This window comes from Schistosoma mansoni (genome assembly GCF_000237925.1).
Source record: "Schistosoma mansoni, WGS project CABG00000000 data, chromosome 1 unplaced supercontig 0071, strain Puerto Rico, whole genome shotgun sequence".
Taxonomy (NCBI): domain Eukaryota; kingdom Metazoa; phylum Platyhelminthes; class Trematoda; order Strigeidida; family Schistosomatidae; genus Schistosoma; species Schistosoma mansoni.
Window position 1 is genome coordinate 72,139 of NW_017385989.1, and position 12,958 is coordinate 85,096.

At 35.1% G+C, this 12,958-nt stretch overlaps 1 protein-coding gene across 1 annotated transcript in view; it reads left to right on the plus strand.

Annotated features, from left to right (window-relative positions):
- Window positions 1-7,178: 7,178 nt before the first annotated feature.
- Window positions 7,179-12,958, plus strand: part of Smp_154600 (acetylcholinesterase, putative) — a gene marked incomplete at both ends in the record, with an annotated part of 42,038 nt that continues 36,258 nt past the window's right edge. The window contains one exon of the mRNA XM_018791797.1: window positions 7,179-7,479. Within this exon, the coding sequence (XP_018645024.1) occupies window positions 7,179-7,479 (301 nt within the window). The remainder of the gene's footprint in view (window positions 7,480-12,958) is intronic.

Genomic DNA, 12,958 nt, shown 5'->3' on the forward strand with positions numbered 1-12,958 from the left:
AACCTAATTTTTAGGGGAGATAGTGCTCGTGATGTACCACAAAGCAATATTGAAATACCTTTAATGCGCCAAATCCCATAGTATAATTATATAGTCATTTTCGTATATGCTCTCAATAGAAAGATAAGTTGCTAAGAATGAGCGCTACAATATGCGTTTACATACTCACCTTCCCTTGCAAAGATAGGTATTTAGGTCGTCTATCGAAGTCACTCTCTCTTCGCATTCGAGACCCCCTGCCCCTGTGAGTTAAAAAAGGTCAAAATAAGTAAATTACATAATCAGTTCTTCAAAATGTGTTGGAAACAGGTTGTTTAGCTTCGAATTCATCGCTTGACATCATTGACAAAATCCAGTCAGATATCCCAAGAAGTCTATGCCTTGACCTCCTTCACATTACAGAAGCATTAGTTATCTATAATTTTATCCATGAGTTATACGTATAAATAGGGTCTTTCGTTCTTTCAAGTGATCTAAATAAAACCATTAGATCATAAAGCAATTTATTCAGAGAAAGAATGTTTTTCAACCATTTCATTTAGAAGGCTCTTCATATATATATGGTTGAAAGACCCATATACTTGTAAGTCAATTCAATATAAGCTATCTTAGATTCTCGCACCTTTGAGATATACCGATAAATATCAATGGTCAATTATATTTTCTACATATGTTGTTTTATGATTAGGAACTTCTCCTGACCCCTTTTCCAACAGCTGAAAATACTTGGGAAGTAACTCTGTGAACCATCGTCATTAAAATTATGTAAATTAACTAATAATGAACACCTGAAGCATCAAACTGTAGATTCAAAGGTTATTTAGAATGGTTTGATGGATGGTGTTTATCGACCATCCAAAAAGATGCATGAATGGTAATTAAGATTCCATAGTATTTGAGTAAGTTATTTAACCCTTGATATCAGTCGCACGACCAAGAATATGTTGATTTGTATCTACGACTATCTGATCTGGATTACCTAAATATTCCACATATCAGAATGATTGACTGATTGATTAATTGTTTATTTGAAATAAATTGGAAACTGTGAAGATATTGTAAGCAAAGATGGAGAGTAGCTAGCAGTAGAATCCAGGATGCGCGTTTCGTTCTATTTGGGATTTGTCAGTTGGATGTACCTGCATCTCAGAGTTGATGTTCACTCTGAGACTCGAACCCAGTACCTTTCGCTTCAATGTGAGGACATTGTTTGATATTTTGTCTTTACATTTCTCAAAATTATGGATAAATGAAAAAATAATTCAGTTTGATGATTAGATTTTATATCAGTAGATAAAGCTTTATAAACCTATACATGTAATCTATAAACAGTGAATGATCTTATATATGGAAGATTTAGTTACAAATAATAATTACTTCAATGAAACGAATCTGTCCACTATTTCCCGATTAAGAATTCAACAGTAAATAGTCCTAAGTTTCAATAGTTGAGATCATGATTCAATTAAAGCTAGACAACTATTGAAAACCTGGAAACACTGGATGGCTGTTTCGTCCTATTGTAAAACTCCTCAACAGTGCACATCCACGATCCCGCCTCGCAAGACTCGAAAGCAGGACATATCAGTCTCGCGCTTAACCTCTAAACCACTGAGCCTGCATCCAGCGGTTATTATATGTCATTTTAAGATTGTGATGGATAACAGCTGAATATTAAGTGAAATACTATGAATCACGTAGTATTTTTTCGAATAACACATACACCGTAGAAACAGGTAAGTTGTTTAAACGTTAAAAAAATATTAAAGAAATCTAGAATAGTATTAGATTTCTCCGCTATTGATTGAAATATTTTCCCCGGGCAGAAAGACTTGATTGAATAGTTGGGAGAAAGGTCTTCTAGAGGTCTCGATAATGCAATGAGAAGACGAAGTTTATCAGAATTATGTGATATATTAGCGCAATACATTTCGAACAATCTGATCACACATATACTTGTTAAGACATTTTTATATGAAAATTAAGAGGTCAACTAGACAGGTTAAGGTAAGAAAATAAATAAAGTACACAAAAACAATGTGATGACTACTCTGGATAATAAATAAGCATTACCAGGGTAGGTTAAGGGTAAGAACAAATTGTTTTTGAACACATAAAGGGGGTTTCAATTTCCGTATAGCTAAGGCTTCAATAAACCTTAGTATACGTCCTTGAAGGCTTTTGTACAACACTACAAATGCTGATTTGATGTCAACCTTATGACCAGTTTCAACTAAATGTTTCGCAATAGAGGAAGATGTTTGTCTATCCTGTGATCTTATTTGACCATTCGAATTCATTTGGTTCTGTAGCCATTTAGGTATGTGTTCCGCCACCCTTATTTGCAAATCACGATTGCTCCTCCCTATGTACGTGTTTCCGCACATACATGTAAATTGGTATACACAATGGGATGTGACACAATCGCTTATGTGTCGTCTAGGTTTTTGGTGAAACATCGACCTTGTCTTTTCAATGATGACAAGTTGAGCTGCATAGAATGTCCTGTTTATGGCTAATTTTAGTCTCCGTCTCAACATGAGACTATTAGAGTCACTCCTAAATGGTAATGTAATATAAACTCGCTTTTTGGGTGCCAGAAGCGTCATAGGTCTAATCGTATTGCAACCCTTCCAGAGGTTTATGAACTTAAATGAATAACCATTATTCATTAACGTATTAGTCAAAAGTCTCGTTTCTACTTCAATAGTATCACTAGTACAAATACGATTGATTCTATTGAATAAGCCCTTAATTAAACCACGTTTGTAATGAATTGGGCAGTGACTATGGAAATTAAGGTATTGCCCCGTCCATGTCGGCTTTCTATATATAGAACGTTGGATGGAACCATCTCCTCTTCTACTGATCAGTATATCTAGAAAAGGAAGTTGGTTGTTCTTCTCTTCTTCGCACGTAAGAGAAATATGCTTCTGACTTGTATTGAGTTCTTTTAACAAGCGGTTTACATCTTCACATTTCTCCCCTATGATTATGATATCATCAACGTATCGTCTATACAGACACATCTTTTGGATTGAGTTTTCAGTTAAATTTTCAACATACCCCATGAACACATCCGCCAGCAACGGTCCTAAAGGACTACCCATAGCTACGCCATCAATTTGTCGAAAGTGCTCACCTTGAAATGTGAATTTTACATTGTCAGTGCATAATAATAATAGATCTTTAAGAGTTTCAACAGGAAATGGCAATGGAAGATTATTAAGTGAAATATAGTCACATAAAATATCAATAGTTTTTCTCAGGGGTACATTTGTAAATAAAGTGTTCACATCAAAAGAACACATTGTCTTTGTTTTTATGTTCATATCCTTTAAGTATTTAATTAAATCAAATGAGTCAATCAAGGAATACTTACAAAATTGATGTCGGATAGGATTTAATACTTTTGTAAGCCATTTCGCTAGTTTGTGTGTAGGTGACCGACACATTGATAGGATTGGACGTAAAGGGATATTAGGCTTATGTATTTTTGGCAATCCATATAAATGAGGATACACCGAACCCATAGGTTTTAATAAATGAAACTCATCCTTGTTTATAGCGTTCATGTTTAACAATTTTGTTAGATTGGAGTTTACTTTCTTTTCTAATTTATGTAGTCCATCAGAGTCAACATCAGCCATGAATTTGCTCTTATCACTGAGAATCAATTCCATTTTATTTATGTAATCGGACTTATTCATAATTACAACACCAGATCCTTTATCGGGTTTAAGTATAATAATATCGGTTTAAAGCTAAATTAGTGGACATAGCGCATCAATTTCACTCCCTTGGACCGAAGCAGAGAAGCATACTAACTTCTCAGCATTTCAAATCCTTAAAAGAATTGTGAAACAATGTCGATATTAAATCCTATTATCCTAGTATTAAATCCTATCCGACATCAATTTTGTAAGTATTCCTTGATTGACTCATTTGATTTAATTAAATACTTAAAGGATATGAACATAAAAACAAAGACAATGTGTTCTTTTGATGTGAACACTTTATTTACAAATGTACCCCTGAGAAAAACTATTGATATTTTATGTGACTATATTTCACTTAATAATCTTCCATTGCCATTTCCTGTTGAAACTCTTAAAGATCTATTATTATTATGCACTGACAATGTAAAATTCACATTTCAAGGTGAGCACTTTCGACAAATTGATGGCGTAGCTATGGGTAGTCCTTTAGGACCGTTGCTGGCGGATGTGTTCATGGGGTATGTTGAAAATTTAACTGAAAACTCAATCCAAAAGATGTGTCTGTATAGACGATACGTTGATGATATCATAATCATAGGGGATAAATGTGAAGACGTAAACCGCTTGTTAAAAGAACTCAATACAAGTCAGAAGCATATTTCTCTTACGTGCGAAGAAGAGAAGGACAACCAACTTCCTTTTCTAGATATACTGACCAGTAGAAGAGGAGATGGTTCCATCCAACGTTCTATATATAGAAAGCCGACATGGACGGGGCAATACCTTAATTTCCATAGTCACTGCCCAATTCATTACAAACGTGGGCTTATTCAATAGAATCAATCGTATTTGTACTAGTGATACTATTGAAGTAGAAACGAGGCTTTTGACTAATACGTTAATGAATAATGGTTATTCATTTAAGTTCATAAACCGCTGGAAGGGTTGCAATACGATTAGACCTATGACGCTTCTGGCACCCAAAAAGCGAGTTTATATTACATTACCATTTAGGAGTGACTCAAATAGTCTCATGTTGAGACGGAGACTAAAATTAGCCATAAACAGGACATTCTATGCAGCTCAACTTGTCATCATTGAAAAGACAAGGTCGATGTTTCACCAGAAACCTAGACAGCACATAAGCGATTGTGTCACATCCCATTGTGTATACCAATTTACATGTATGTGCGGAAACACGTACATAGGGAGGAGCAATCGTGATTTGCAAATAAGGGTGGCGGAACACATACCTAAATGGCTACAGAACCAAATGAATTCGAATGGTCAAATAAGATCACAGGATAGACAAACATCTTCCTCTATTGCGAAACATTTAGTTGAAACTGGTCATAAGGTTGACATCAAATCAGCATTTGTAGTGTTGTACAAAAGCCTTCAAGGACGTATACTAAGGTTTATTGAAGCCTTAGCTATACGGAAATTGAAACCCCCTTTATGTGTTCAAAAACAATTTGTTCTTACCCTTAACCTACCCTGGTAATGCTTATTTATTATCCAGAGTAGTCATCACATTGTTTTTGTGTACTTTATTTATTTTCTTACCTTAACCTGTCTAGTTGACCTCTTAATTTTCATATAAAAATGTCTTAACAAGTATATGTGTGATCAGATTGTTCGAAATGTATTGCGCTAATATATCACATAATTCTGATAAACTTCGTCTTCTCATTGCATTATCGAAATTTATCAAAGGGACTAATTGTTTTAAATTCTTCTAGAGGTACCTGAAAAGGAAATCAGGTTAAAGGTGGTCTTAGGGACCCAAGAACGTGATCTCAATGCCCAGGGGACAACAGCTTGAGGTTGGTCACATACGACCTTTTTGTGAGTGGTTTTTATGTTAGCTCCATACTTGCTAGGACCTTACCGCCGGAAGCAGAAATCCATATGATTAAGTGAGATATGCATTTTTAGGATCGACCTTTTCTAACTCTACCCTTCCTTCGTGGGAAGGCAGGATCGCTGTTATGTTGGTTGTTTGAAGGAAACACTTTATTGCCGTCACACCTTTGTATAGTCAGCAGTACGACTTCGCCTACGGACCTTGGGTTTGCTGCTTTTAGTCTTACCGCTCTTCAACCGACCTGTCTGGTATGGTAGGACCTTGAGGAACGATTGTTTTGGTCAGTATAGCTTGAGTGGTTCATCATGATAGGTAAGCCTGACCACCACATCAAGGTAGAAGCAACAGTCGGGACGCGAATGGTCTGGCTCAAAGTTAATAATGTGGGACTCTTGTTCTTCTTATACGTAAGTAATCATTAAAAGATCATGTTCTTACGTTTTAGTTTAACCTGTCCATTTTTATCTGCTAAAAATAACTCTATAACTGATTCTGTAACCTGGCTGGTAGTAATCTTTTGATTGTTCATACATATAAATCTAAAATATGATATCCTGAACTTCAAGTAAATTTTTCGATAATACAGTGACAGAATGAGAATGATTGAAACTAGTGTCATATATCTCTTCACATATTTACCATAAACTTTATCTTCTCATTGTGTTATCTAGACATTAACACCGTTGGATGCCGACTCAGTGGTCCATCGATTAAGTGGTCTAACGCGAGACTGGTAGGTCCTGGTTTCGAATCTCGCGAGTGCAGGATCGTGGATGCACACTGTTCAGGAGTCCCACAATAGGACAAAACGGCCGTTCAGTGCTTCCAGGCTTTCCCTGGTGGTCTAGCTTCAATTGACTCATGATTTCAACTATGAAAATCTCCACAAAACCCTTTCTTATCTAAATTGATCAAAGAGATAAACTGTTTTCATAAATTTTACCTTCATTCAATCAAGATGCTACCAAGTATTATTCTATTGAAACTTCTATTCAGTTAAAGATTAGAATGAACCAATTATAATCTACTATTTATAATGTTGTTCTTCATGTCCTTATGATCTAGTAACACATGACGAAACATAGAAATTAGTTTGTTTTTTTTTGTTCATTCTACCATACATACTAAAGGTGTCAGTTTGTAGTGAAGTATTAAAATAAACACCTAAAACTACCTTTCAGTTTAATTTTATATTGAATATACATTTTGACAGCAAACATCAGTTTATATATACAGGGTATTACCCCAGCCACATTGCCACATTGTCATTTTTAACCTAAAGCATATAGATACATGGAAATTTCTTAGACGTATTACTATATAACCTTGATGTTGACGTGTCTTCCCTACAAAATAACTAATCAATATGTACTACACAATGTTTCGTGGATAGAATAGATACCTTAACCACAAGAATATGTAAAAGGGTTAAAAAATTGAAATACAGTTAAGTGATTATTTGTTTGCTTGTTTTTTGGGGGGGAGGTTTCTTTCATTCACATCTAAGTAGAATTCTGATTCAATCTGTAACGAAGAAGAAGAAGAGGAGGAAGAAGAAGACGAAGAATGTGCTCTTTATCAAACTAACTTAAATGTCATATGGAATAGTTATGAATATGAATCTCTGTATTATAACTAGTTTCCTATTATTGGATCCTGTATTATCATCTAGATTGAATGCTTTTCAAAATGTCAACAATGTTCTTATTCCATCCATTGAAAATACTATCATCAATAACTCTATTGCTGCTGATATTGATTTACATAATGACAAAACAACAATATGTTCGTCTGATAATCCAGTTGTACATACATCTGTTGGGATTTATTGTGGACTACGTGAAATTGTTCATTGGCCTAATGGACCAGCATCAATGGTTGATGTTTATTATGGTAATTTTTAAAAAAAAATCATTTAGACAATCTTTTCTTTAACCTGGGTTTAATAAATTGTTGTTAAGGTAATAATATATATTACTTACTTACTTACTTACTTACTTACATACTTATGCCTGTTACTCCCAATGGAGCATAGGCCACCTACCAGCATTCTCCAACCCACTATGTCTTGGGCCTTCATTTTTAATTCCATCCAGAATGGAATAATATATACTTCATCAAAATTATTTCGATGCATGTAACTTAAATTTAGTAACCATTTGTCAGATAAAATCTATGTCACATCATTAGCATTATATTCCGCTATCTCTTTAACTGTCATTATCAAACGGTTTTAAATGAAACCCCATCATGACAACAAATCTGACACGATAGGGTATCAATCAAGTTTGGCATACCATTCGATTCATAATGACTCTGTTTTTGTAAATTCAAGGATCTGAATGAAGCACCAGAGGAAGTTATTCTATACTCATTCACATCTAACTTCATTTATGTATTACACCTAATCTGTTTAGTCCTTCAGATAGATAGTTTTATTTAATATTTTAGAGAGTATTTAATAATAAATCTACAAGTTGGTTACCAATTACACAATGTAAATGTAAAACAAAATCGTTACCGAATTATCCCCAAGCAAACTAATTTACAAACATGGATAGTGGCTAGTGGTGGAATCCAGGATGCGCGTTTCGTCCTATTTTAGATTCGTCAGCTGGATGTACCTGCATCTCAGAGTTGATGTTCACTCTGAGACTTGAACCCAGTACCTTTCGCTTCAAATGCCATCGCGTTATCCACTTAGCTACTGAGTCCTGATAGCCACCTGCTTGTGCAATGGGGTGAAGTTTAAATTTACTTAGTATTACTTGTTTGAATATTCCCATTGATGTTTAGAACTGCAACTGGTCAGTCTCTAATTGGCATATATGCATAATGTGTGTATTGCCTCGATATAGCCTTGTTTCACAAGCATTGTAAGCAAACATGGATAGTGGCTACCAGTGGAATCCAGGAAGCACGTTTCGTCCTATATGGGACTCGCCAGCCGGATGTACCTGCATCTCAGAGTTGATGTTCATTCTGGGACTCGAACCCAGTACTTTACGCTTCAAACGCCAACGCGTTATCCACTTATCTACTGATTCCTGATAGCCACTTGCTTGTGAATTAAGGCTATATGCTAATAAGAGACTCACCAGTTGCAGTCCTAAACATCAATGGGAAGATTCAAACATACAATGCTAAGTGAATTTAATTTACAAACAGTTACTCGTTAAACTATAGAGCTTATTATTATTAACACGAATGATGCTGTTGTTGTTGTTGTTGTCGGAAATGTTTTAGAATACACATGTCACAAAAAAACCAGTAGATAGACATTTCATTCTGATCTCATTACAAGTCACACTTGAATTAAGCAGTATATTAGAAAAAAAAATTAGTCTCTATGATAAATTGAAAAAGTGTAGTATGATGAAATTTATTAGAACTATGTAATAGATTTACTTACTTACTTACGCCTGTTACCCCTCGTCGAGGAGCATAGGCCGCTCAACAGCATTCTCCATCCAACTCTGTCCTGAGCCTTCCTTTCCAGTTCTTTCCAGTTGTTATTCATCCTTTTCATATCTGCTTCTATTTCCCAGCGTAATGTGTTCTTTGGCCTTTGGTGATCTAGCTTCAATGTAATAGATTTGGCAAATAAATTTCGAACTAATAGTCTTACCGTAAATTTACTCTTTAAGATAGTTTAGTAATATGGGAAAGATAAGTGTCATATTGGGAAAATTATAACATAACGGTGAAGAAGATTTGTAGCTCACGTGGATGATTTTGATGTAGGTTTGTTGTCTGAGCTGTATGGTTAGGTCGTGGAGCTTTCATCGTCCTTCTGAGCGACATCATCAGCATAAACTTCAGGATTTTTTTAATTCATGATAAACTTCGTCATTTATTGATATTAGATGGAGATTCTATGAAGATCAAGAGTTTCTAGCCAACTTTTTCTTTGAAGTTAAATGCTCCTTAAAACAAAATAAACAAAAAAAACTTGTACAATACCGTATAAGAATTGAACCCAGAAACTATCTTTATAAGTAATATGATGAATGGATAAGCGGTATTGTGAAACTTGGTTATACTGAATCCAATTTTTTTGGGTTTTTTATTAGAAGGGGGTTTTGTGGAGATTTTAGTATTTTTATATAGCGATTGCGCACTACTGAGGAGTCCCATAATAGGACGAAATGGCCGTCCAGTGTTTCCAGGTTTTCCATGGTGATCTAGCTTTAATTGATTCATGATCTCAACTATATAAACTTTTGTGTTTTTCTTATTGAATAGTATATAGACCTCTTGATATGATGATATATAACTTTGATAGAATTTCATATAAGTAGTGTGTATTTACAAATAGATATGTAAACATCTGTCAAAAATTCACACCATTTTGTAAGAGCGATTTCGTTTTAGGGTAATTTATAGACACCGAATTAGTTTGTCTACACTTTTCACCGTTTTCATTCGGATAACTGTAACCGAGATCCCCCCCCACATTTGTTGTTAAACAATAAATTCGATGATGTTGTTAATATAATTCAATGTCCCAGTTTAAAGTTTTCTAGGTATCGTGTATCATTCATTAATGATCTAATTCATAAACAGACATTTGTATTAACCAATAATATAATGTTTTTATTATTTCGTCGTCCATGGCAGAGTATATAATTTATATGGATTTGATAGTTCATTTAATGAGTCAGTTAAGGCTAGACGACAATGGAAAGCCTGGAAGAAATGAACGATGGTTTCGTCCTAGTATGGGACTCCTCAGTGGTGAGCATCTATGATCCTACGCGTGGGATTCAAATCCAGGACCTATCTGTCTCGCGTGCGAATGCCTAACCTTTACACCACTGAGCCGGCATGCAATGATGTGATTGCTTAACATCAATCAATAAACATCCATCTTTCATCCTGGATTTGACTTTGTTATTTTTGTCAAAATCACTATAGATTTCATGGTTGAATAAAACTACACAATGAATATTGATCGAGAAATTCATGAATAACCCCAAATGTCCTGGTATGGAAGAGAGTGGTGAGAGTCAGCTTTCCCTCCCCGAACTCTCTCACATGGCCATGCGTATAAAGCCCCTACCAGAGAAGTCCTACTTACTGCCTTCTCGCGGCGGGAGTGTTGTTTACGAAATTGAGAGGACGAAAAGTGAATTTCCAACGCTTTAATCAGGTTGGTGGATAGAGGGGGAGTTGAAAAACCCCGATTCCAAACCAATGGTTCATATGAACTCTAGGATTTTGATTGAATAAATGGCGTATGAACCAATTATCGGTCACCGCCTACCATGAGACTACATCTCCTAACGTTGCTCCAATTCATTGTGCATCAGTTCATTAGATCGAAGGCTTCAGGTGCGGCCGTCTAAGAAAACCACGTATTTTGGTCTGTGCACCCGAGCAATATTATAGCCCACACACAAATCAAGTGTACTATGTGGCGTGTATGTATTTGGTGTTCCTTTGTACCAGTATTTATGTGTTCAAATAAATAAATAAATGGAATAACTCGTAAAATTTTCAATCACTTAAAGCAAACAGATTTAGATTGTTATAAATTACTCCCTTGTCACACCTCTAAGTACCCTACGATTGTATACTTCTGTTTACGCAAACAGCACTTATTGTTTAAATCAGTGAAATCTAGTTAGTGGAGACCCACAGACTTGTGTCGACTGTGCATAACCATTATTATTGTTTATTTATGTTTTCACTAATGTTATATAGTTGAGATCATGAGTCAATTGAAGCTAGACTACCATGAAAAACCTGGAAACACTGGTCGGCCGTTTCGTCCTATTGTGGGACTCCTCAGCTGTGTGCATCCACGATCCCATCTCGCGAGATTCGAACCAAAGACCTACCGGTCTCGCTCCAGAGCACCTAACCGATAGACTACTGAGCCGGCATCCAACAGTGTTTTTACGCTGTCCTCCTTTAATATTTGTTAGTTTATCAAATATCAGTCTACAATATCAACAACGGGAAAATAATGACCATTTCAAATAAGAAATATCATGCTTGATGAACAAATTAGTGACTATTCCGCTTTAGTAGCTTAATAGACAACGTGTTGACGTTGAAGTGATGTTTATTGGATACGAATCTCACTATGAACATAAATACTGGGAACAAGTTCATCCAGCTACTAAGTCTTAAATGGAAAGATATATATATATCTCGAATTGCACTGGTTACCAAAATTAAAAAAAATCTGTTACTCTTGTAACTATACACAACATCAGGCCACAAACTCATACAGCACTGAGTCAACAGGGGCTGGTCTAAATTAAAATCTAAGTATCGATGAGGGGAAAACACAAACCTTCAAGAATTATGAACTAAATGGTTTGTCCTTAAAAAGTGTACAAATTTTTGTATGAAACTATATTTTAAACTAAGTTAACATGGCGCCTAAAAGAGACTTGTTGAATCAAACCAATAGGAGATACAACCAAAACAAAGAAATACACAATGACAGATTTAAGGTCACTAAGAACGAATCAACATCACGGTGCACAGGACAAGCTGTGAATCACATGTGGAGAAATTCCAACACTTCACTTCTACCCGAAGTTTGTGCTGATGGTGTCGTTCAGAAGGACGATAAAAGCTCTACGACCAAACCATCCAGCTCCGAGAACAAACCTACATCAAAATCATCCACGTGAGCTACAAATCTTCTCAACCATCTCAAGACTTGTTCAATGTTTAATTATACAAATTACACAAATTAGTTTTAGTCGCATAGGTTTTCTTTGCCATAAAATGTTCTCAAGCATGAATCATTTTTTTATTGGTGATGCTCGGTAACTTGACCAGCGTAGCTTCTCCAAAAGAATTTTGTATTAACATGTATTAGTTATCATTCAGCATTCCTAACATCACCGAAATCAAGCAAAACAGAATATTAGACATGTCTGACAAGTCACAGAGACTTTAATGTACCATCCATGTAATTTGACAGTAAATCAACATTAAAAAATATACAGCTTTACTCTTCAGTAGTTTAGTACATGATGTTCAATATATATCTATATATATCTATTAAAACTAATGTGGTCAGCATCAAATGTAGTTCAAAATGTATTTCTCTAATATATCATATAGCTCTAATAAATTGCATTTAATTATGTTGTCTGAATATATACTATAGGCTCAAATATACTCTACTTAACAGAGAGTGAATTCAGGAATGGAAACATTCTGCTTAAAATTTCATTGCAATAACATCATTTAAGATGAAAGATACCTAATAGCATTGTGTTTTATTATGATATACAGTCAAAACACTCTACAGGATACTAGAAATGGAGATTATGTGTGTCCTGTTTTATCAAATGTACCAATAAAGTCGATTTAACAAATGGTTTAATTATAAGCAAAGGTGGAT